The sequence below is a fragment of the Oryctolagus cuniculus genome, chromosome 12 (assembly GCF_051225735.1).
Source record: "Oryctolagus cuniculus isolate XC-2025 breed Fujian yellow rabbit chromosome 12, ASM5122573v1, whole genome shotgun sequence".
NCBI classification, from domain to species: Eukaryota; Metazoa; Chordata; class Mammalia; order Lagomorpha; family Leporidae; genus Oryctolagus; species Oryctolagus cuniculus.
In genome coordinates this window covers 53,820,315-53,841,660 of record NC_142878.1, presented here as the reverse complement: position 1 = coordinate 53,841,660, position 21,346 = coordinate 53,820,315, and the positions used below count along the sequence as shown (strand labels likewise).

Below are 21,346 nucleotides of genomic sequence, written 5' to 3'. Positions count from 1 at the left end.
ACTTGAGCACTTAGGCCATCCTCTGCTGCTTTCCCAGGTGTATTAGTGCGGAGAAGGATCAGAAGTGGAGCATTTGGGAATCTGGTGCCCAAATGCTATGCCAGCATTGTAGGTGGTGGCTTAACCTACTCCACCACAACTCGAGCCTCGAGTCTGTTTCTTACTGATTGGAATGATCAAGCCCAAAGAAACTCATTTATCTCTGAGTAACATAATACTAGAATTTAGCCAACTAAATCAAAGTTACTGTGTAATAGTTTCTAAAAGTCAAATTATATCACTATTACCAGAAGATATTTATTGCACTGGCCTCAAAAATTGAAATTTGAGATCTGAGTGGAGAAATATTTGGACTGGTGTTTCTTAGCCTTTTGCTAGGGCAAATTATCACTCAAAAATTTCTAACAGTTTCTTCTCCCATGTGTGAGGTGGTGAGGCATAACAGTTGTTGGAGATTTTCTGATATTAAATATTTCACTGGTCTGCAGGTGAGGTTGGTTGAGTGCCCATGATTAAGAGTCACTGAGTCAGGGTGCAGGAGGTTAAAGCCCTGGCCTGCAGCACTGATTCCTATATGGGTGCTGGTTGGAGTCCAGGTTGCTGCACTTCCCATCCGGCTCCCTGCTAACGCACCTGGAAAAATGGCAGAGGATGGCTCAAGTCCTTGGGCCCCTGCACACATATGGGAGTCCTGGAAGAAGCTCCTGGCTCTTAGTTTTGGGTTGCTATTTCGGGCGTGAACCAGCGGATGGAAGACCTTTCTATTTCTCTGTTTCAACCTCTCTCTGTAACTCTTTCAAAAAAGTCACTGAGCCAGAGTTCCAAGGCCATAACTGGGCTCCCCTAAAGCTAGAGCTAGCACTGTCACATCCCTACATGCAAAGGGATGAATAGATAATCATAGAAGCTTATCAAATAGCTTAGAAAGGGCAGCTTTGGAAGTTGGGACTTAAAGGGTTAATTTGAACCTTGGGAAATGTAAGGCTTCAATGCTGAGTTACAGTTGCCCAGAATGACAGCCCTTCCTACCAGGGAAATTATTCTCTCAAAGAAGTGCTAAGGTGGAAATCAAGGTCAGCTTACAGTGCAAAGGCAACATACTATTAATGCCATTCTTTGTGACATCCACTAGGGAATGCTCAGGTGTGGGTGTGTGTGTTGGGGGTGGGGGTGGGGGAGGACTGGTCGATAGAGAACACACCTGTGAGTGATCTGACTGTCCCAGAGCAATTTCCTTTTGTCCCAGAACCAGGGAATCTTAGGTGCAGCTCATGATGCCCTTCTCACCCAAGTGAATGAGCTCAGGGCAGAGCTAACAGAGGAGAGCAAGAAGGCTGTGAGCATGAAGAGCCAACTGGAAGATGTGTCCATCCTGCAGATAACTCTGAAGGAGGTAAATAGTTACATTGGAAGATGACTGCTACATTCCAGCTTCAGAGATGTGAAAATGTGCATCTTAGCAACAATATAGGTATTTCATGTTTTCGAAAGAGGCTCCACTTAGTCAAATTATCTGCTTCAGATTACATCACTAGGGAGAAAGCTGGGATTTATACTGTTCTCCAAAGTCCTTGCTCTTCCATAAGGGTCAGTCTGTTCTCTAACAATAGAAACCTGGATACCATGATAACTTCAGAGAAGCCTCATTCATTCCAATAAATGTTTCTAGCTCACATGGAATCAATTAAAGTCCTTTAAGTTGACTGGCTCCTTGTAAACTTAGAAAATGGGTATAGAAAAGCTTTTACCCAAAGCCTGTCTTACAAAAGAAAAAGGGCCATTTGTGCAAGGCAACAGGTTTGTAAATTGTACCTCAAGGACTCTATTGTTATTCTTAGTTTCAGGAGAGAGTTGAAGATTTGGAAAAAGAACGAAAATTGCTGAATGACAATTATGACAAGCTCTTAGAAAAGTGAGTACCAACTTAGGGTCTCGGAGCATTTTTTGCTATAATGGGCAGTATGAGAAAGTGTCTTACAAATTTTAACACAACATCTAACAAATAATATGAGAACTGGGACTCACTTATTATATAAATCGGGACCATTTTTTGAGAATTTAACATTACCTAGTAAAATGTCAAATATTAAGATTTTTTTAAAGAAATTCTATTTTAAGGATTAAATAAAATCCTCTTATGTGCAAAGATATCTATGTAATAAGAATGTTGATAACTTCATTGGTTAAAAAAAGTACCTAAACTTGGATTTATGGAGGATTAATTAAATAATTCATGTTGCATTCTCACAGTGGAGTGCTAGGCAGATGTTAAAGAGAAGTAGGTGGGGGGCCAGCACTGTGGCGCAGTGGGTAAAGCCACCACCTGCAGTGCCGGCATCCCATATGGGTGCCAGTTCGAGACCCGGCAGCTCCACTTCTAATCCAGCTCTCTGCTGTGGCCTGGGAAAGCAGTGGAAGATGGTCCAAGTCCTTGGGCCCTTGCACCCGCATGGGAGATGTGGAAGAAGCTCCTGGCTCCTGGCTCCTGGCTTCAGATCGACGCAGCTCTGGCCATTGTAGCCAATTGGGGAGTGAACCAGTGGATGGAAGACCTCTCTCTCTGCCTCTCCTTCTCTCTCTACACTGTAACTCTGACTTTCAAATAAAATACATAATGCCCAATCCACTTTTAAGAATTAAGCCTAGTGGGAAGACATCAGGGCAGCTGGGTTTTATGACTCACTCTGGCTCCTGATTCTAGCTTCCTGATAATGCAGACCCTGGGAACCAGCTGGCAACCATGTAGGAAACAAGGATTGAGGAAACCTGGTTTCTGGTTTTAGCCTGGCCTCTTGTTGCCCACTGCAGATATGTGTGAAGTGAACCAGTGGAACTATGTTTTCTTTCACTCTCTCTTTCTATTTCTCCTACCTCGAATAAATACATAAAACTCTTAAAGTCAATTGATATTGTTTAAAAGAAAAGCTGCAAAATTGTTAACCCTGCCCCAGTTAATGTTTAATGTATACATGGATTCAAATTTTTTTAATTTTAAGTTATACAAATTTCATGTATTTCATATATACAGATTTAGGGATATAGTGATACTTCTACCCTACCCTCCCTCCTGGATCCACAAATTGTTAATGAGATGAGAAGATTAGAGTAGGGCAAAGGGACTATCTTCACTCTTATTCTGTATACGTCTGTGTTGTTGTAGTTTTTCCACAATGAGCATATATACTTGTGATAATTTTTTTTAATTTTTAATTTTTTTATTTTTATTTTTTTGACAGGCAGAGTGGACAGTGAGAGAGAGAGTCAGAGAGAAAGGACTTCCTTTGCCGTTGGTTCACCCTCCAATGGTCGCCGCGGCTGGCGCACCACACCGATCCGATGGCAGGAGCCAGGTACTTATCCTGGTCTCCCATGGGGTGCATGGCCCAAGCACTTGGGCCATCCTCCACTGCACTCCCAGGCCACAGCAGAGAGCTGGCCTGGAAGAGGGGCAACCGGGACAGAATCCGGCGCCCCGACCGGGACTAGAACCCCGTGTGCTGGTGCCGCAAGGCAGAGGATTAACTTGTGTTAACTTTTAAAAGTGTCTTTTTGCTTACAAAATTATTTATGGGGCTGGCACCATGGTGTAGTAGGTTAATCTTCCGTCTGCAATGCCAGAATCCCATGTGGGTGCTGTTCTAGTCTCGGATGCCCCTCTTCCAATCCAGCTCTCTGCTATGGCCTGGGAAAGCAGTAGAAGATGGCCCAAGTCCTTGGGCCCCTGTACCCACTTGGAAGACCCAGAAGAAGCTCCTGGCTTCAGATCAGCTCAGCACAGCTGTTGCAGCCAACTGGGGAGTAAACCAGCAGATGGAAGACCTCTTTCTCTCTGCTTCTCCTTCTCTCTGTGTAACTCTTTCAAGTAAATCTTAAAAAAAATTGGAGTTTTTTTTTTTTTTTAAGATTTATTTATTTGAAAATCAGTGACACAGAGAGAAGAAGAGGCAGAGAGAGAGAAAGAGAAAGAGAAAAAGAGAAAGAGAGGTGTCTTCCATCCACTGGTTCACTCCCCAATTGGCCACAACGGCCAGAACTATGCCGATCCAAAACTAGGAGCCAGGATGCGAACCACAGCCAGGACTCGAACCAGTGCCCATATGGGATGCCGGCACTGCAGGTGGCAGCTTTACCCGCAATGCCACAGCACTGGCCCCAAGAATTTGTTGTTCTTTAAATATCTGGTAGAATTCAGTAATGAAGCCATTGGTCCTGGGCTTTTCTTTGCTGGGGTGTGTGTGTGTCTTTATTATTGATTAAACTTCCATCTTGGTTATTGGTCTGTTTAGGTTTTCTGTGTCTTCATGCTCAATTTAGGTAGGTTGTATGTATCTAGGAATCTGTATGCTTCTTCTAGGTTTCACCCTTTGTGGTATACAGCTCTTTGTAGTGATTTCTGATGGTTCTTTTTATTTTTGTGGTGTCTGTTGAAACATCTTCTTTTTCACTAATTTTATTAATTTGGATATTCTTCCTCTTCTTTTTTCATTAGTTGGGCCAATGATATATCAATTTAAAAAAAATTTTTTTCAAAAAACCGGCATTTTATTTTGCTGATCTTTTGTAATTTTTTGTTTTTCACTTTTGTTCTCTAATTTTAAGTATTTCTTTTCTCCTTCTAGTTTTGGGTTTTGTTTGCTGCTTTTCTAGGTCCTTGAGATGCATTGATAGTTCATTTATTTTTCCCCTTTCTTGATGTAGGCACCAATTTTTTTTTTTTTTTTTTTTTTTGACAGGCAGAGTGGACAGTGAGAGAGAGACAGAGAGAAAGGTCTTCCTTTTTGCCGTTGGTTCACCCTCCAATGGCCGCCGCGGCCGGCGCGCTGCGGCCGGCGCACTGCGCTGATCTGATGGCAGGAGCCAGGAGCCAGGTGCTTTTCCTGGTCTCCCATGGGGTGCAGGGCCCAAGCACCTGGGCCATCCTCCACTGCACTCCCTGGCCACAGCAGAGGGCTGGCCTGGAAAAGGGGCAACCGGGACAGAATCCGGCGCCCCGACCGGGACTAGAACCCGGTGTGCCGGCGCCGCTAGGCGGAGGATTAGCCTAGTGAGCCGCGGCGCCGGCCCCAATTTTTTTTTTCTTTTTTTTTTTTTTTTTTGACAGGCAGAGTGGACAGAGAGAGACAGAGAGAAAGGTCTTCCTTTTGCCATTGGTTCACCCTCCAATGGCCGCCGTGGCTGGTGCGCTGTGGCTGGCACATGGCGGTGATCCGAAGCCAGGAGCCAGGTGCTTCTCCTGGTCTCCCGTGCGGGTGCAGGGCCCAAGGACTTGGGCCATCCTCCACTGCACTCCCGGGCCATAGCAGAGAGCTGGCCTGGAAGAGGGGCAACCAGGACAGAATCCGGCACCCCGACTGGGACTAGAACCCGGTGTGCCGGCACTGCAAGGCGGAGGATTAGCCTGTTGAGCCACGGCGCCAGCAATAGGCACCAATTTCTATAAACTTTCCTCTTAATACTGTTTTTGCTGTATCCCATAAGTTTTGATATCTTGCATTGCCATCTTCATTTGTTTCCAGGAATTTTTTTGATTTTTTGATTTCTCCAGTGACCAGTGTTAATTCAGGTGCATGTTATTCATTCTCCATGTGTTTACATCTATTCTAGAGAGTCCTGAGTTGTTAATTTCCAGCTTCATTCCATTGTGGTTAGAGAAGATGCATGGTATGATTTTGGTCTTTTGTTTGTTTGTTTGAATTTGCTTAGACTTGTTTTACGGCCTAGCATGTGGTCTATCCTAAAGAAAGTTCCACGCACTGGTGAGAAGAATGTGTATTCTGCATCTGTAGGATGAAAGGTTCTTTAGGCATCTGTTAGAATTAGTCAACACTATAGAATAAATGAACCTATTTCCTTGCTGATTTTCTTTCTGGTTGTGATCTGTCGCTGCTGAAAGTGGGCTATGGAAGTCCCTCATTACTACTGTATTTAAGTCTGTGTCTCCCTATAGATCCACTAACATTTGTTTTAAATAGCCAGGTGCTCTGTAATTGGGTGCATATACATTTACTATAGTCACATCTTCCTGTTGAATTGATTCCTTAATTATTACATATTGCCTTTTGTGTGTGTGTGAGTGTTAAAGTCTGTTTTGTCAAATATTAAGGCTACACTAGCTCTTTTTAGGTTTCTTTAGCATGGAATACCTTTTTCCATTCTTTCACTTTTAGTCTGCACGTATCTTTGTTGGTGAGATGTGTTTCTTATAGGCAGCAAATAGATGGCTTTTGTTTTTTTAATCCCTTCAGCCAGGTTCTCTCTTTTAACTGAAGAGTTCAGGCTATTTACATTGAAGGTGACTTGATAAACAATGACTTGACCCTGCCATTTTTCCATAAATATTCCTATTGTTTACTTTGATTTCCTTTGTACTTTTACTGGGAGATCTCTGCCTTCACCTTCTTTCATAGTGATGACCATGTTTCTGTGTGCAGCACATCCTGAAGCATCTTTTGTAAGGCTGGATGGGTGAAGACAGATTTCTTTCAGTTTCCATTTGTTATGGAAGGTCTTTATTTCACCTTCATTTGTAAATGAGAGCTTTGCAGGGTGCAGTATTCTGGGTGGACAGTTTTTTTTTTCTCTTAATACTTGGAATATACCTCGCCATTCTTCACTAGCCTATAGATTTCTGATGAGAAGTCAGCTCTGAGTCTAATTGGAGATCCTCTGAAAGTAACCTGGAGTTTCTCTCATGCCCACTTTAGAATCATTTCTGTATGTTTTACTGTGGAGAGTTTGACTACAATGTGTCGTTGTGAATATCTTTTCTGGTCATGTCTGTTAGGAATTGTATGTGCTTCCTGTACTTGGGTATCCCTCTCTTTGTGCAAATTTGGTATGTTTTTTGTAATTATTTCACTAAAAAAGCCTTCTAATCCATTCTCTTTCCACGCATTCAGGAGTTCCTAAGACCCTTATGTTGGGCTGTTTGATAGTATCCCATAAATCTCTGACACTGCTTTTTAGTTTTCTTCTTTTTTGTTTTTTGGTCTGACTATAAAATTTCCAGATTTTTCTTTTCCTTTTTTTTTTTTTTAAGATTTATTTATTTGAAAGAGTTACACAGAGAGAGAAGGAGAGGCAGAGAGAGAGGTCTTCTATCCAATGGTTCACTCCCCAACTGGCCACAATGACTGGAGCTGAGCCGATCTGAAGCCAGGAGCCAGAAGCTTCTTCTGAGTCTCCCAAACAGGTGCAGGGGCCCAAGGATTTGGGCCATCTTCTACTGCTTTCCCAGGCCATAGCAGAGAGCTGGACTGGAAGAGGAGCAGCCGAGACTAGAACTGGTGCCCATGTGGGATGCCAGCACTGCAGGCCGTGGCTTTACTCGCTATGCCACAGTGCCAGCCTCAGATTTGTCTTCTAACTTGGATATTCTTTCTTCCGCTTCACTGAGTCTATTAAGACTTTCTACCATATTTCTTATTTGTTCTATAATTCTTCATGTCTAATATTTGTCTTGATTTCTCTTTAAAATTTCAATTTCATGGGAAATTTTCATTCATGTATGGATTTCTCTTAGTTCATAAATTTGCTTCTGAGTAATCCTTTCTTTTAAAATCCATTTCTGGCACTTTTTCAATCTCTTCATCTTCACATTTTAGTATTGAAGAGTTGTGTTCCTTTGGGGGTGTCATGTTGTCTTCTTTGTTCCTGTTTCTTGAATTGCTGCAATAATTATTCGGCATTTGTGGTGATACTTGTTGGTTTTTTATTTTCCCCTGTGATGTCTTTTCTCTTTGAACTATGTGCATTAGGAGTGTCTGCTTTTTCAGTGAATACCCTGAGGTGTCTGCTGGGTGCAGCCAGGGAGCTCTATTCTGTGTTTCAGAGTAAGGAGAGTGTCTAAGTTGAGCATGGTAATTTTTTTTCCTTTCCTGTCCTAAAAGGTGACCAATGCCTGGGCACTAGCCCCAGTGGGTACAGTTTTCATCTGCGTTGCCACAGAAACCACACAATGGATCTGTGCAGTCCTCTGTGTGAGCACAGATCCTGCAGCATTGACCCTCACCAGGGAATCGGGGAGCCCTGAACATGTGGAACTGCCCACAGTTACTGCCCAAAGTCCCAGCCACACCCTGTGCCCTCCTATGCAGCCACAGTGCTTTCACAGTCCCAGCACACAAGCCTCCCACAGTCACCAGAGCCCAGCCCCTTGTCAGTTCTCCCAGCCAGACTCGGGCATCTCCTCTGGGCTGGTTGCTAGGCAGGCAGACACAAGCTGGCACAGCTGTTGCTTACATCCAAAATGGCCCCCACCCTCTCTCGGCTAGTTAGAGGATGCTGGTGCTGGGTTGTCGGAGACCGAGAAATGTGCCCCCATCCTTTTCCCTCTAGGTTGGCGGGTACACTGTCCCCCACAGGGCTCTTGCCAGGCACTTCCCGCAGCTTTATTGCCAGAGGCTTGGGCTGCTTCAGTCTGGTCTTGCCTCACTCTAAAGCTGGTGCTAAGGCTCTTGGCTGCTGGGGTCCTGAGTAGTGCAAGACACCAACATAGGTCCATGGTGTCCCTCTAATTTGCATGGCATTTCCTCTGCTGTTTTCTCCCTTACGCGTCCCAGACACTGCTGCTAGGTAGATTTGAAGTTTGAACTAGTCACCCTGTAACAACATACATTTATCATGAGACATCCAGAAGTGAAACAGGTGTGCAATCTCCACTTTGCCTTAATGTTTACAATTCAGGAGCAGGAGTTTAGCCTTGAGGTTAGAATGCTGGTTAAGTCACCTGCAACTGCCTGCCTTCAGTTCCTAGCTCCAGCTCCCGACTCCTATCCTTTTTCTTAACTTATTTGAAAGGCAAAGTTAGAGAGGGAGAGACAGAGAGATATCAATTTTCCATCTGCTGGTAACTCCCCAAATGGTCGCAACTGCTAGACTTGGGCCAGGCTGAAGCCAACAGCCAGGATCCTCTTCTGGGTCTTTCCTTATGGGTGGTAGGGGCCCAAGCACTTGGGCCATCTTCCACTGCTTTCCCAGGCACATTAGCAGCGAGCTGGATTGGATGTGGAGCAGCCAGGACTCAAACTGGTGCTCATATGGGATGGTGGCAGCTTAACCTGCTGTGCCACAACACTGGCTGCCTAAGTGTTATCTTCTTTAAGATATTAGATATCTTAGATATTAGATATCTGTGGCTCTAGCCCGGGTTGGGGTACCAGATTCTGTCCCGGTTGCTCCTCTTCCAGTCCAGCTCTCTGCTGTGGCCCAGGAAGGCAGTGGAGTGTGGGGAGCAACTCAGACTAGACTAAGTTACTGGAATTAAGACCTATTCTATGCATCTGCTCTCCCGCAATATGGCGCTGGGAGAGGAGTAAACAACTTCTACACAGCTGCCTCTCGCCAATTTGACTGATGAGCTGCAGGAGCTGATCTTGCTCCTGATTGGAGGAGAGCAGCGTGCTTGGCGTGTGGGTAGCAGAGTTGGGATTGGTGGAAGAGGACTATAAAGGAGGAGAGAGATAACATGCACCAGGAACATCCGGATAACATCTGAGCAGCCCCCGAGAGAGCCGGCCGGCGGTGTGCCGCTCCCCTGCGGAAGTGGGGAAAGTGGCAGGGGGAGCCGCCCTTCCACTGAGGTGGAAGGGTTGGCAGCCAACCCGGGAAGGACCAGCAGCAAACCCAGGAAGGGCCGAGCAGACAAAAGAACAGCGCAGGGTCTAGTGTCGTTCCTCCGCGAAGAGGGGGAGCGACAGTGGAGGATGGCCCAAGTGCTTGGGCCCTGCACCCACATGGGAGACCAGGAGGAAGTACCTGGCTCTTGGCTTTGGATCGGCGCAGTGCGCTGGCCGCAGCGGTCATTGTGGGGGTGAACCAATGGAAAAGGAAGACCTTTCTGTCTCTCTCACTAACTCTGCCTGTCAAAATAAATAAATAAATAAAGAATGGTAGGAACCTAATTACTTGAACCATCACCACTGCCTCCCAGCACCCCTGCATTAGCAAGGAGCTGGAATCAGGAGCCAGTGTTGGGAATTGGCTTATTTATTTTGAGAGATGGAGTTACAGCCAGAGAGAGGGAGAAACAGAGAAAGGTCTTCTATCCACTGGTTCACTCCCCACATGGCTGCAACTGCTGGAGTTGGGCCGATCAGGAGCCACGAGCTTCTTCCTGGTCTCCCACGCAGGTGCAGGGGCCCAAGCTGTTGCACCATCTTCTGCTATTCTAGGCCATAAGCAGAGAGCTGGATCAGAAGAGAAGCAGCTGGGACATGAAGCAGTGCCCATATGGGATGCTGTAGCCACAGAGGCTCAGCCTACTATTCCATAATGCCAGCCCCAGCTCATAGTTTTTAAAAATAAAAGGGCCTCTGACCTAGTTAAAGGCAGCAGGACTGGAAGATTTTATTGGGGTGTCCTAGAAACAACATGGCGAAATGAAGGCATGTGAAGATTATCCATTTTGTTGGCCTTTGTGGCAGACACCATTATTTACCAACCTGTTCTCTTCATCACTCAGAATATTCTTTTTGGGTCATCATGTGATATATGATGAGAAGGCGCTAAGGTACACTCCTACTAGCCTAGGCACATTATTCACACCATACTTATTAAAGTGATAGGGAAAAACTCTAAGTGGAAGTAATTGGCTCTCAATGTCATTTCATCATGTAAATGGCAAGTTCTGACTGTGCTTGATACTGAATGAGCCTGCAACTATGGAGTGGGAAGCAGAGTTATTGAAAAGTTTAGGTCCTATCCATAGAGGATTAACTTATAATTTAGTTCAAAGGAAAGTGTTCTCCAAACTAGTGACTGATAAAAGTAGATGAATGAGGTGAGAAGAGGAAGATTTTGTTCCCTATTGCTAATCCAGCAGGCCTGAGAATGTGTTGGTTCATGGTTACCTGCCCAAAGAAAGCCATGGTGCTGGGGAAGTTCCTTGGGAAATGGATGTGACTTGGTTTATGCTCAGTGAGATGCTTGAGACCTACACAGAAGTGATACTGAGCAACTCCTCTGAGGGACCCAGAAGTTCCAAGGCAGTTGGTAAATGACAGTTACAAATAAAGCAAGGGCAGAAGAAAACATGTAGGGAAATGAAAGGTGAACCAGGCCCAGGAGATGCTGAAACTGGGTAATAAAGACTTAGAATCACACACCTTTGAGTATCCATTTGACAACTGGCTTGCCATTTTCAGCATGCTGGAGAGCAGTAGCCAAGCTCACTGGAACGGTGAGCCCACAGGAGAACAGCTACGGCAGCAGGTTTCTCAGTTGCAGGATCAGCTGGATGCTGAGCTGGAGGAGAAGAGAAAAGTCTTACTTCAGCTATCCCAAGAGAAAGGTAGGTCAGGCCCTGGAGGGCGCTCTCAGATGTAGCGTTCTTTACGTCTGCCTTTGGATAAGGGAATTTTTGTCATCATTGTCCCATTCTCCCACACACACACTCCTTCCTGATCCTGTTCTTTTGTGGGCCACAGATAACCAGAATAAGAGCACTGGCAATTAGGTCAGATTGATGCTTAGGAAAACGTGATGCCTAATGTACCATGCATGTTTTTTCCATGTAATGTCTTCCCATTTGGAAGGGTGCCATTGTTTTTTAATATCTAAGTGTGTATTTGAGAGACTGAGAAAGCGAGAATGCATGTGTTCTCCCATGCCCTGGTTCAGTCCTCACATGATTGGGGCTGGGCCAAGCCAAAGCCAGGAACTAGGAACTCAAAGTCTCCCACATGGGTGGCAGGAATGCATTCACCTGAGCCCGTCACTTACTGCCTTCCAAGGATGCGTATTGCCAGGAAACTAGAATTGAGAGCTAAACAGGGGTATCAAGCTCAAGTGCTCTGTTGTGGAACTTGGGCATCTTAACTGCTACGCTGAATGCCTGCCCTGAAAATGCTGATTTTTTTTTGTTTGTTTTTATTTTTTGACAGGCAGAGTTATACAATGAGAGAGACAAAGTTCTTCCTTTTCCGTTGGTTCACCCCCCAAATGGCTGCTACGGCCAGCGCGCTGTGCCGGTCTAAAGCCAGGAGCCAGGTGCTTCCTCCTGGTCTCCCATGCGGGTGCAGGGCCCAAGCACTTGGGCCATCCTCCACTGCACTCCCGGGTCACAGCAGAGAGCTGGACTGGAAGAGGAGCAACTGGGACAGAATCCGGCGCCCCAACTGGGACTAGAACCCGGTGTGCCGGCACCGCAGGCAGAGGATTAGCCTAATGAGCCATGATGCCGATTGAGTTTCAAAAAAAAAAAAAAAATATTTAAAAACAGAGTTACACAGAGGAGAGGCAGAGAGAGACAGACAAGTCTTCCATCCGATGGTTTACTCCCCAATCGGCCACAAAGGCCAGAGCTATGCCGATCCAAAGCCAGAAGCTTCTTCTGGGTCTCCCACATGGGTGCAGGGGCCCAAGGACTTGAGCCATCTTCTGCTCTCCCAGGCCATAGCAGAGAGCTGAATGGGAAGTGGAGCACCCACATGGGATGCTGGTGCTTCAGGCCAAGGCGTTAACCTACTGAGCCACAGCGCTGGCCCCAAAGGTGCCAATTTTTAACTCAATGTTTTTCTTTCTTTAAAAATTGGGGCTGGCTCTGTGGCATGGCAGCTAAAGCCACCACTTGCAGTGCTGGCATCCCATATGGGTTCTGGTTTGAGTCCCAGCTGCTTCACCTCTGATACAGCTTTCAGCTCTTTACTATGTCCTGGGAAAGCAGTGGAAGATGGCCTTTGGTTCCCTACAGCCACGTGGAAGACCTGGAAGAAGCTCCTGGCTTCAGAATGGCCCAGTTCCTGCCATCTGGGGAATGATCCAGCAAATGGAAGACCTCTCCCTCTCTTTCTGCCTCTCTTTAACTCTACCTTTTAAAGGCAGAATTAGATCTTCCATCCCTGGTTCACTCCCCAAATGGCAATCTGAAACTAAGAGCCGTGAGCACCTTCCAGGTTTCCCACGTGGGTGCAGGGGCCCACTGCTTTCCCAGGCACAATAGCAGGGAGCTGGATTGTAAGTAGAGCAACTGGGACTCGAACTGGTGCCCATAAAAAATGCCTTTGTAGCAGTTGGCAGCTTCACCTGCTACAGCACAGCTCTGGCTCCTATTTATTATTTGAAAGGCAGAGTTAGAAGGAGAGACAGAGGCCTGTACCGTGGCTTACTTGGCTAATCCTCTGCCTGCGACACCAGCATCCTGGGTTCTAGTCCTGGTTGGGGCGCCAGGCACTAGTCCCAGTTGCTCCTCTTCCAGTCCAGCTCTCTGCTGTGGCCCAGGAGGGCAGTGGAGGATGGCCCAAGTCCTTGGGTCCCTGTACCCGCATGGGAGACCAGGAGGAAGCACCCGGCTCCTGGCTTCAGATCAGCGCAGTGCTGGCTGTGGCAGCCATTAGGGGAGTGACTCAACAGAAGGAAGACCTTTCTCTCTCTCTCTCTCTCTCTCTCTCTCTCTCTCTCTCTCTCTAACTCTGCCTGTCAAAAAATAAAAATAATAAAAAATAAAAAGAGATCTCCCATTAGCTGGTTCACTCTGCAAATGGCCTCAATGACCAGGGCAGGGCCAAGCCAAAGCCAGAAGCCCAGAGCCTCTTCCAGGCCTCCCAATTGGGTACAGGGGCCCAAGGGCCAAGCCATTCTCTGCTGTTCTCTCAGGTGCACTAGCAGGGAGCTGGAGTGGAAGTGGAACAGTGGGGTCTTGAACTGGTGCCCATATGGGATGCTGGCATCGAAGGTGGAAGCTTAACCTACTATGCCACAGTGCTAGCCCCTAACTCAATATTTTTCAACATCCATTTTATTAATTGAATGTATTGAAAATAGATTTTGCTGTCACTTATTATGCTCATCCTTTCAGAGGTAAATAGAAGGCATCTTTCTCTTAGCACTCATGTGATATTGAGCGGCAAATTACCACTCTTGGTTACCACCACCATTTCACCCTGTCTTTCTTCCTGCCATATTGCAGAAGATAATTATTCATAAGGTTTTTGGATACTGTCATAAAGACTCTCATCTTACTACTGTTTCCTAGCCTGGACCTTGATATTTAGTCTTAACAGGTTCCAGTATATTCACATAGGAGCGAGAAGGAAAAGAAGCATGGCATCAATAAAACATGAGGCAGGGGCCGTTAAAGCATAATGCTTAGCATATGCAAAGGATCCTGTAGTTTGTAGGAAGTACAAGTGAAGTCTAAAAACAAATCTTTGTTTGAAAGAAATTGTGCCATCTCCTGGTTCTCGCCCCAAATGCCTCCATTGGCCTAAGTCAGGAGCTAGGAACTCAGTCTTGGTCTCCCACATGTGTGGTAGGGACCTGTGTGTTTGAGCCATCATCTGCTGCATGCCAGAATATGCATTAGCAGGACACTGGAATTGAGACAGAGCTGGGATGCAAACCTAAGCACTCTGATATGGAATATGTGTGTACCAAGCAGCATTTTAACCACTAAGCCAAACAAATGTTGCACCACTGAAGTCTTATAAAAAGATTAGGGGCAATCTAATTTAAACCCTTCTCTAATGTTTGATGATGAAATGATCTACACACTAACTACTGACCACATTCCTTCCCTGAAAAACACATGTGCATGCACACACACACACACACGGAAATGTCCATCTGCCCTGCAGGATGGGTACATATGGAGGTGGCTGCCCAGGGAACCAGTTGCCTACAAGTCACCCTGATGTGGGGGGGAAGTGGCTGTTTGGTTGGTGCTGTCAGAAAGTTTACATTGATGTAGTCAGTCATGTGACCCTGTTTTTGTTTTGGTGGTGTTTCTACTTCCAGTCTAGAGTGTACTGCAGGTGTTTTGTTTTCAGAGAGCATGTTATCACCTCATTTTACTGGGTCAATAAACTAGAGGCCTTTTGTGGAAATAAGAAAAAAAATTGGAGGGGCAAGCAGTGTGGTACAGGGGGTTAGGCTGCCACTTGGGATGCCCACAGTGCATAGTGGAATGCCTGGGATGGAGTCCGGCTTCTGCTCTGCTCTAACTTCCAGCTGGTGCACACCCTGCAAGGCAGCAAATGATGGCCTGAGTATTTGAGTTCCTGCCACCCACATGGGAAACTTGGATGGAGATCCTGGCCCAGCTCTTACTGCTGAGGTTATTTGGGGAATGGACCAGCGGATGGAAAGTGTCTTTTTCTGTCTTGGTCTCTCTGCCTTTCAGATAAATACATCTTAAATATTTTTAAGTTACTTTTCTCAGAAAATTATAAAATGAGTTAAACCTCAGTGGGAAAGTTTAATTTGCTTTTGATCCAATTCTGACCATGGTTACCAATAACTACAGAATTTCAACTTTCTGAAATTTTTTTTCTTCCAGCTGAAAATGAAGATCTGAAGCTTGAAGTAACCAACATGCTTCAGAAGCATAAACAGGAAGTGGAAATCCTCCAAAAGACAGCCACGCTTGCCCAAATTCCTGACAGGCAGTCGGAGCCAGCTATTCACCTAGCTGTATTCCAAGAGACCGCTCAGATCGAGGTAAGCAACAGTCCCCTGAACAAATGAGTCCACTCTGGCAAATATCCTTAGGAAAGATGGAGAGATTAGAAAACTGGTATTTTATCTTGTTAGGGACAATCTGGGGAAGGATATAAAAATGTTGAGAGTAGAGAAAGTTTGAGCTCCACACATTTCCCAGTCCTTCATAGCTAATAAAATTTAGAATCTGGGAAGAAGCATTTGGCCTAGCGGTTAAGAATCTGGATAAGGGGGCTGGTGTTGGGCATAGCGGGTGAAGCCACTGCCTGAGATTCCAGTATCCCATATAGGCACTGGTTCGAGACCTGGCTGCTCCACTTCAGATCCACCTCCTTGCTGGTATCCCTGGGAAAATAACAGAAGATGGCCCATGTTCTTGGGCCCCTGCACCCGTGTGGGAGACCTGGAAGAAGCTCCTGACTCCTGACCAGCCCCGGACATTTGGGGAGTAGACCAGTGGGTGGAAGATATCTGTCTCTGTCTCTCTCAACAACAGGCCGGCGCCATGGCTCACTTGGTTAATCCTCTGCCTGCGGCGCTGGCATCCCATGTGGGCACAGGGTTCTAGTTCTGGCTGCTCCTCTTCCAGTCCAGCTCTCTGCTGTGGCCCGGGAAGGCAGTGGAGGATGGCCCAAGTGCTTGGGCTCCTGCACCAGCATGGGAGACCAGGAGGAAGCACCTGGCTCCTGGCTTCAGATCGACATAGCTCCAGCTGTGGTGGCCATTTGGGGGGTGAACCAACGGAAAAGGAAGACCTCTCTCTCTCTCTCTCTCTCTCTCTCTCTCTCTCTCTCACTGTCTAATTCTATCAAATAAAAAAATTAAAACAGCAACAACAACAAAAAACTTGTTAAGATGCCTGATTTCACATCTCAGTACCTGGGTTCAATTCCCAGCTTCAGCTCCTACTCCAGCTTCCAACTCTGCTGCAGTTCCTGGGAGGCAAGAGTGGAGGCTCAAGTAGTAGGGTTCCTGCTGCCCACATGGGAGACCTGGATTGAGTCTTTAGCTCCTGGCCTTAGCTCTGCCCAGCCCTGACCATTGTGGGCATTTGGGGAATGGTCCAGTGCATGGGATCTCCCTATCTACCCCCACCCCACCGCGCCCTCTCTCAAATTAAAAAAAAAAAAAAAAAGTAAGGTCTTTTTCAGGACTTGAAGTGCTCTTCTGAAGAGCAAACAGCCACTAGAAGCTGTGACCTCTCTTCACTCCTGCTACTGAAGATGAGGAGTAGGGAAGACAGCACTTGAGAAGTAATACAAGTCCTCTTTTTAAATTTTATTTATTATTTGAAAGGCAGAGTTGCAGAGAGGCAAAGAAAGAGAGAAGTCTTCCATCCACTGGTTCACTCCCCAGATGGCTACAATGGCTGGAGTTGTGCCGATCAGCAACTGGGTCATCTTCCACTGCTCTCCCAGGCCATAACAGAGAGCTGGATTGGAAGTGGAGCAGCCAGGACTTGAACCGGCACCCATATGGGATGCCATAACTGCAGGTGGTGGCTTTGCCCACTATGCCACAATGCTGGCCCTACACATCTTTTTTTATGTTTTGGCATCTTATTGCTATCGGCAATTGCTTTATGAAGAATAGTTATTACAATCTCTCTCATTTATATTCCCTTTTCCAATGTGTTCTCCTCTATAGCCCAGTGAGCAAAAAATCCAAGAAGAAAAGAAACTCTGCCAGTTGTTAAGTGAGTTGCAAATATCGCATGCAGAGACCACGTTGGAACTGGAAAAGACTAGAGACATGCTTATTCTGCAGCGCAAAATCAACGTGTGTTATCAGGTGCAAGAAAAGATGGTACAGCAAGGGTTGGAAAGCTGGGCACTTGGAAACCATTCCCAAGACTGGGGATGAAGCAACACTTTTGTTTCCAGGGCTGATGCCGGATAACACGCTGTCCTAGGCAAACACAGGAGGCACTAACTATGGGGGAACTTGAGGGCTTGTGTGTGCCACGGCACCTTGGCACTAGAAGGGGGCCAGCTAATGGCAATGGCAAATGTGAACCTTCTGAGTTCAACTTCTGGCAGTTCAAGGAGCTTGCTACTCTGACACTAATAGCTCAAGAAGTCCTAGAGCAGTCTGGGAGAAGCCCAGGGATTTTTCTAGGGGAAGAATCTGCCGTACTAAGGAGCTAGTGAGTCATCTTGACGCAGCAAGTTCCACTTTTTTATCTGGGCCCTTTGGAACTGGGTCACTGAGATAGAAAAGTTCAGACATTATTTTGTTTCAGGAGGAACTGGAGGCAATGATGACAAAAGCTGATAATGAAAACAGAGATCACGAAGAAAAACTGGAGAGGCTGACTCAACTCCTAGACATCAAGAACAACCGTATCAAGCAGCTGGAAGGTATTTTAAGAAGCCATGGCCTTCCAACATCTGGCAAGTCTTAGTACCTTGTTCTCCTCATCCTGGTACCCTGCACACAGCTCATGCCTGTGTTCCTCTCTGTGTACCGTGTAGTTGCCTCTCATGGCCATTGCAGGCCACTGACCCCTCCTACTCTTTATCTCATCATCTTGTTTTAACATAGGGTTAGCAGCTTCCGTCCTTCCATCATGTCAGTGTGTTGTCCTGATTTCTCCACACAGGCTCACCAGGGCCCAGCAATGGTTTTTAGGGGATTGATTCTGTTTTGAGAATTGGAGAGTGTTGCTGTTGGCCCTCAAGGTGGTATATTGTACTTGCTTGCTCTCTTCTCTGTCAGCCCAAGCCTGTAAAGCTTCGTCACTCAATCCTCCTCATCCTTTTCCTTGAGGCTCTTGGGAAAAAAAAAATCTCTAGAATCTTTATTACAGTTTGAGGATGTCAACGGTGACATGGCAGCAATGAGTTGCTGCAAGTTGTTCATTTTGTATTTCCTGTATTTAGTACAGCCGCTGCTGACCAGGTTCTGGTGTCAACCTTGTATGTTAGGTGGGGAACATCCAGCCTGGAGGCCATAGAAGGCCCATGAGATCACTTGGTCTGGCCCTACCAAGGTGACCTCAGACAGGAATTGAAGTTCAGTAAATCTGTGACAGGCTCATTTTTAAGTTGATAATTTTATATGGCCCACAAATGATGTTCTAAGTATCCATATGGCCCTTGGCAGAAGAGATTCCCCACCCCTGTTGCATGTCAAGAAACTTGGCTTTTTATATTCACTGGTGTGAAATCTGACTCTCATTAACCAAATTAACCAGAGACATTTAAATCGGAATGTTTTTATTGTATAATAGTTGTTATTCCATTGTTGCCATGAGAGTATTTGGAACTACGGTTGAGGGCAGCCCTGTCTCTAGCAAGAAAAGTCATAAGTAGGGTTCTTAGTATACATGAAGCTGGAATAAAAGGAGAGGAGTCTTCTCTGGGTCATGGTTTTTCCAAGCCAAGGTGAGTCTGACAAGGTCACTGCCATATAACAAAGGAAATTCTCCCTTGGAATGAAACTCTTATATCCTTCAGCTTCAAGGTCTTTGTCCCAAGACAGTGCAGAATAACTACTTTTACCTATTTCTTTTTTTTTTTTTTTTTTTTTTTTTTTTTGACAGGCAGAGTGGACAGAGAGAGAGACAGAGAGAGAAAGGTCTTCCTTTTGCCGTTGGTTCACCCTCCAATGGCCGCCGCTGCAGCCGGCGCACCGCGCTGATCCTGGCAGGAGCCAGGAGCCAGGTGCTTTTCCTGGTCTCCCATGGGGTGCAGGGCCCAAGCACCTGGGCCATCCTCCACTGCACTCCCTGGCCATAGCAGAGAGCTGGCCTGGAAGAGGGGCAACCGGGACAGAATCCGGCGCCCCGACCGGGACTAGAACCCGGTGTGCCGGCGCCGCAAGGTGGAGGATTAGCCTATTGAGCCACGGCGCCGGCTCTACTTTTACCTATTTCTAAAGATTCATTTGCTTTAACTTGCCATTGTTTGATTACTGGTAAGGCTTAAGAGCTTTTCATGTGCTTAACAGCTATTTGAATTATTTCTTTCGAGAATTGGCTGTTTTTGTCTTTTGCTCATTTATTAACAGTATTTAAGTTCTTTTTGTGGTGAGACTATTAACCCTATGTCATATAAAACACAATTTTAAATATACTGTATTTAATTATATCAGTCTTATGAATTAAGAAACCATTAGTCATGTCTGTGTTCCTTCTTTTTCTTTTGAACCTGAAGACATTTTGATGTATCCAGAACATTTTACTCTGCTTTAATAGCCTTTTTCTTTTTTTAAAGATGTATTTATTTATTTGAAAGGCAGAGTTAGAGGGAGAGATAGACAGAGAATCTTCCATCTGCTGGCTCACTCCTTAGTTGGCCGCAACTGCTGGAGTTGGGCCAGGCCAAAGCCAGGAACCAGAAGCTTCATCCAGGGCTCCCACACGGGTGCAGGGGCCCAGGCACATAAGCCATCTTCTGGTGCTTTCCCAAGCGCATTATGAGGGAGCTGGATCTGAAGTGGAGCAGCCGGGACTCAAACTGGAACCCATGTCCAATGCTGGTGCCACGTGTGGCGGCTTTACCCACTATGCCACAGTGCCAGACCCTGCTTTAACTTTTTTTTTTTTTCAAAGTTTTTTTATTTGAAACACAGAGTTAAAGAGACACAGAGGTAGAGAGGGGTCTTCCATCTGCTGGTTCACTTCCCAGATGGCCGCAATGGCCAGAGCTGTGCCAGTCAGGAGCCAGGAGCTTCTTCCGGGTCTCCTAACGTGGATGCAAGGGACCCAGGGAGTTGGGCCATCTTCTACTGCTTTCCCAGGTCATAGCAGAGAGCTGGATTGGAAGTGGAGCAGCCGGGACTCTAACTAGCATCCATATGGGATGTCGGCACTGCAGGCAGCAGCTTTACCCACTACTACACAGTGCTGGCCCCTGCTTTACCTCTAAAAATAGGACCTTCAAGGTGTGGGCATTGTGGCACAACAGATTAAGCTGCCTCTTGGGACATCTGCACCCCATATGGCAGTGCCTGGTTCAAGTTTTGGATTCTCTGATCCAGTTCCCTGTGAACGTGTATGCTGGGAGGCAGCAGATGATGGCTGAAGTTCTTGGGTCCCAGCTACCTGAGGGAGTTCCAGACTCCTCGTTTTGGCCTGGCTTGGCCTGAAACTGTTGAGGGTGTTTGGCAAGTGAACCAGTAGATAGAAGATGTTTCTCTCAATCTCTCTTTCTCTTTCTACCTTTCTTTGCTTTTTTTGTTTTTCTAAGGATTGATTGATTTATTTGAAAGTCAGAATTGGATCTGTCATAAGTGGTTCATTCCCCAAATAGCAGCAATGTCCAAGGCTGGGCCAGGCCAAAACCAGGAGGCAGAAATTTCTTCCAGGTCTCTACGTGAGTGCAAGGGCCCGGGGATCTGGGCCATCTTCAGCTCCTTTCCTATGTGTATTAGCTGGGAGTTGGATCAGAAGTGGAGCAGCCGTGACTGGAACCAGCACCCCTGTGGATGCCAGCACTATGGGCAGACTTACCCTTCTGCGCCACAGCACCAGCCCCCCTCTTCCTACCTTTCAAATTTTTTAAAAAATCACTTTTTTTTTTTTTTTTTTTTTTTACAAAAAACAGGACTTTTGCCATCTACGCACTGTGATGACTCAATTACTCCCCAGTTCAAAGCATACTATATTTCATTTTCTGTTAGGTTAGACAGGGATGTTGATGCAGATGTGATACATTGTCTACACATCTTGCATCCCACTGCCAATATTTTCAGCCTCTTTCCAGTAAGTCTCCTCCCACTTTTCACTCCATTGCTCTTCAACTTCAAGGGGACTTTTTGCCTTCTTAGGATGAAACCAAATTTGAACAGAATGAAAAATGACTGGTCTGGCTGGAGAAAGGGAAGCATTTCTTGGTGGGGCCCAGCAGAATGTAATAGAGACTGCATCCATGCCTTGCTATTTTCTTGATAGCTGATAGACCTGACT

The 21,346-nt window shown here is 46.1% G+C and overlaps 1 protein-coding gene across 5 annotated transcripts in view; it reads left to right on the top strand.

Moving 5' to 3' along the window:
* Nucleotides 1–21,346, top strand: part of RPGRIP1 (RPGR interacting protein 1) — a 91,861-nt gene that overhangs the window by 34,853 nt on the left and 35,662 nt on the right. For 4 of the 5 annotated variants that reach the window (XM_089309962.1, XM_089309965.1, XM_089309964.1 and 1 more), the window contains 6 exons: nt 1,247–1,393; nt 1,839–1,912; nt 11,145–11,290; nt 15,275–15,435; nt 17,083–17,226; nt 17,678–17,795. In XM_089309962.1, the coding sequence (XP_089166088.1) occupies nt 1,247–1,393; nt 1,839–1,912; nt 11,145–11,290; nt 15,275–15,435; nt 17,083–17,226; nt 17,678–17,795 (790 nt within the window). Of the gene's footprint in view, nt 1–1,246; nt 1,394–1,701; nt 1,798–1,838; nt 1,913–11,144; nt 11,291–15,274; nt 15,436–17,082; nt 17,227–17,677; nt 17,796–21,346 lie in introns of those variants that run through there. The other variant, XM_089309966.1, reaches the window with a different exon arrangement.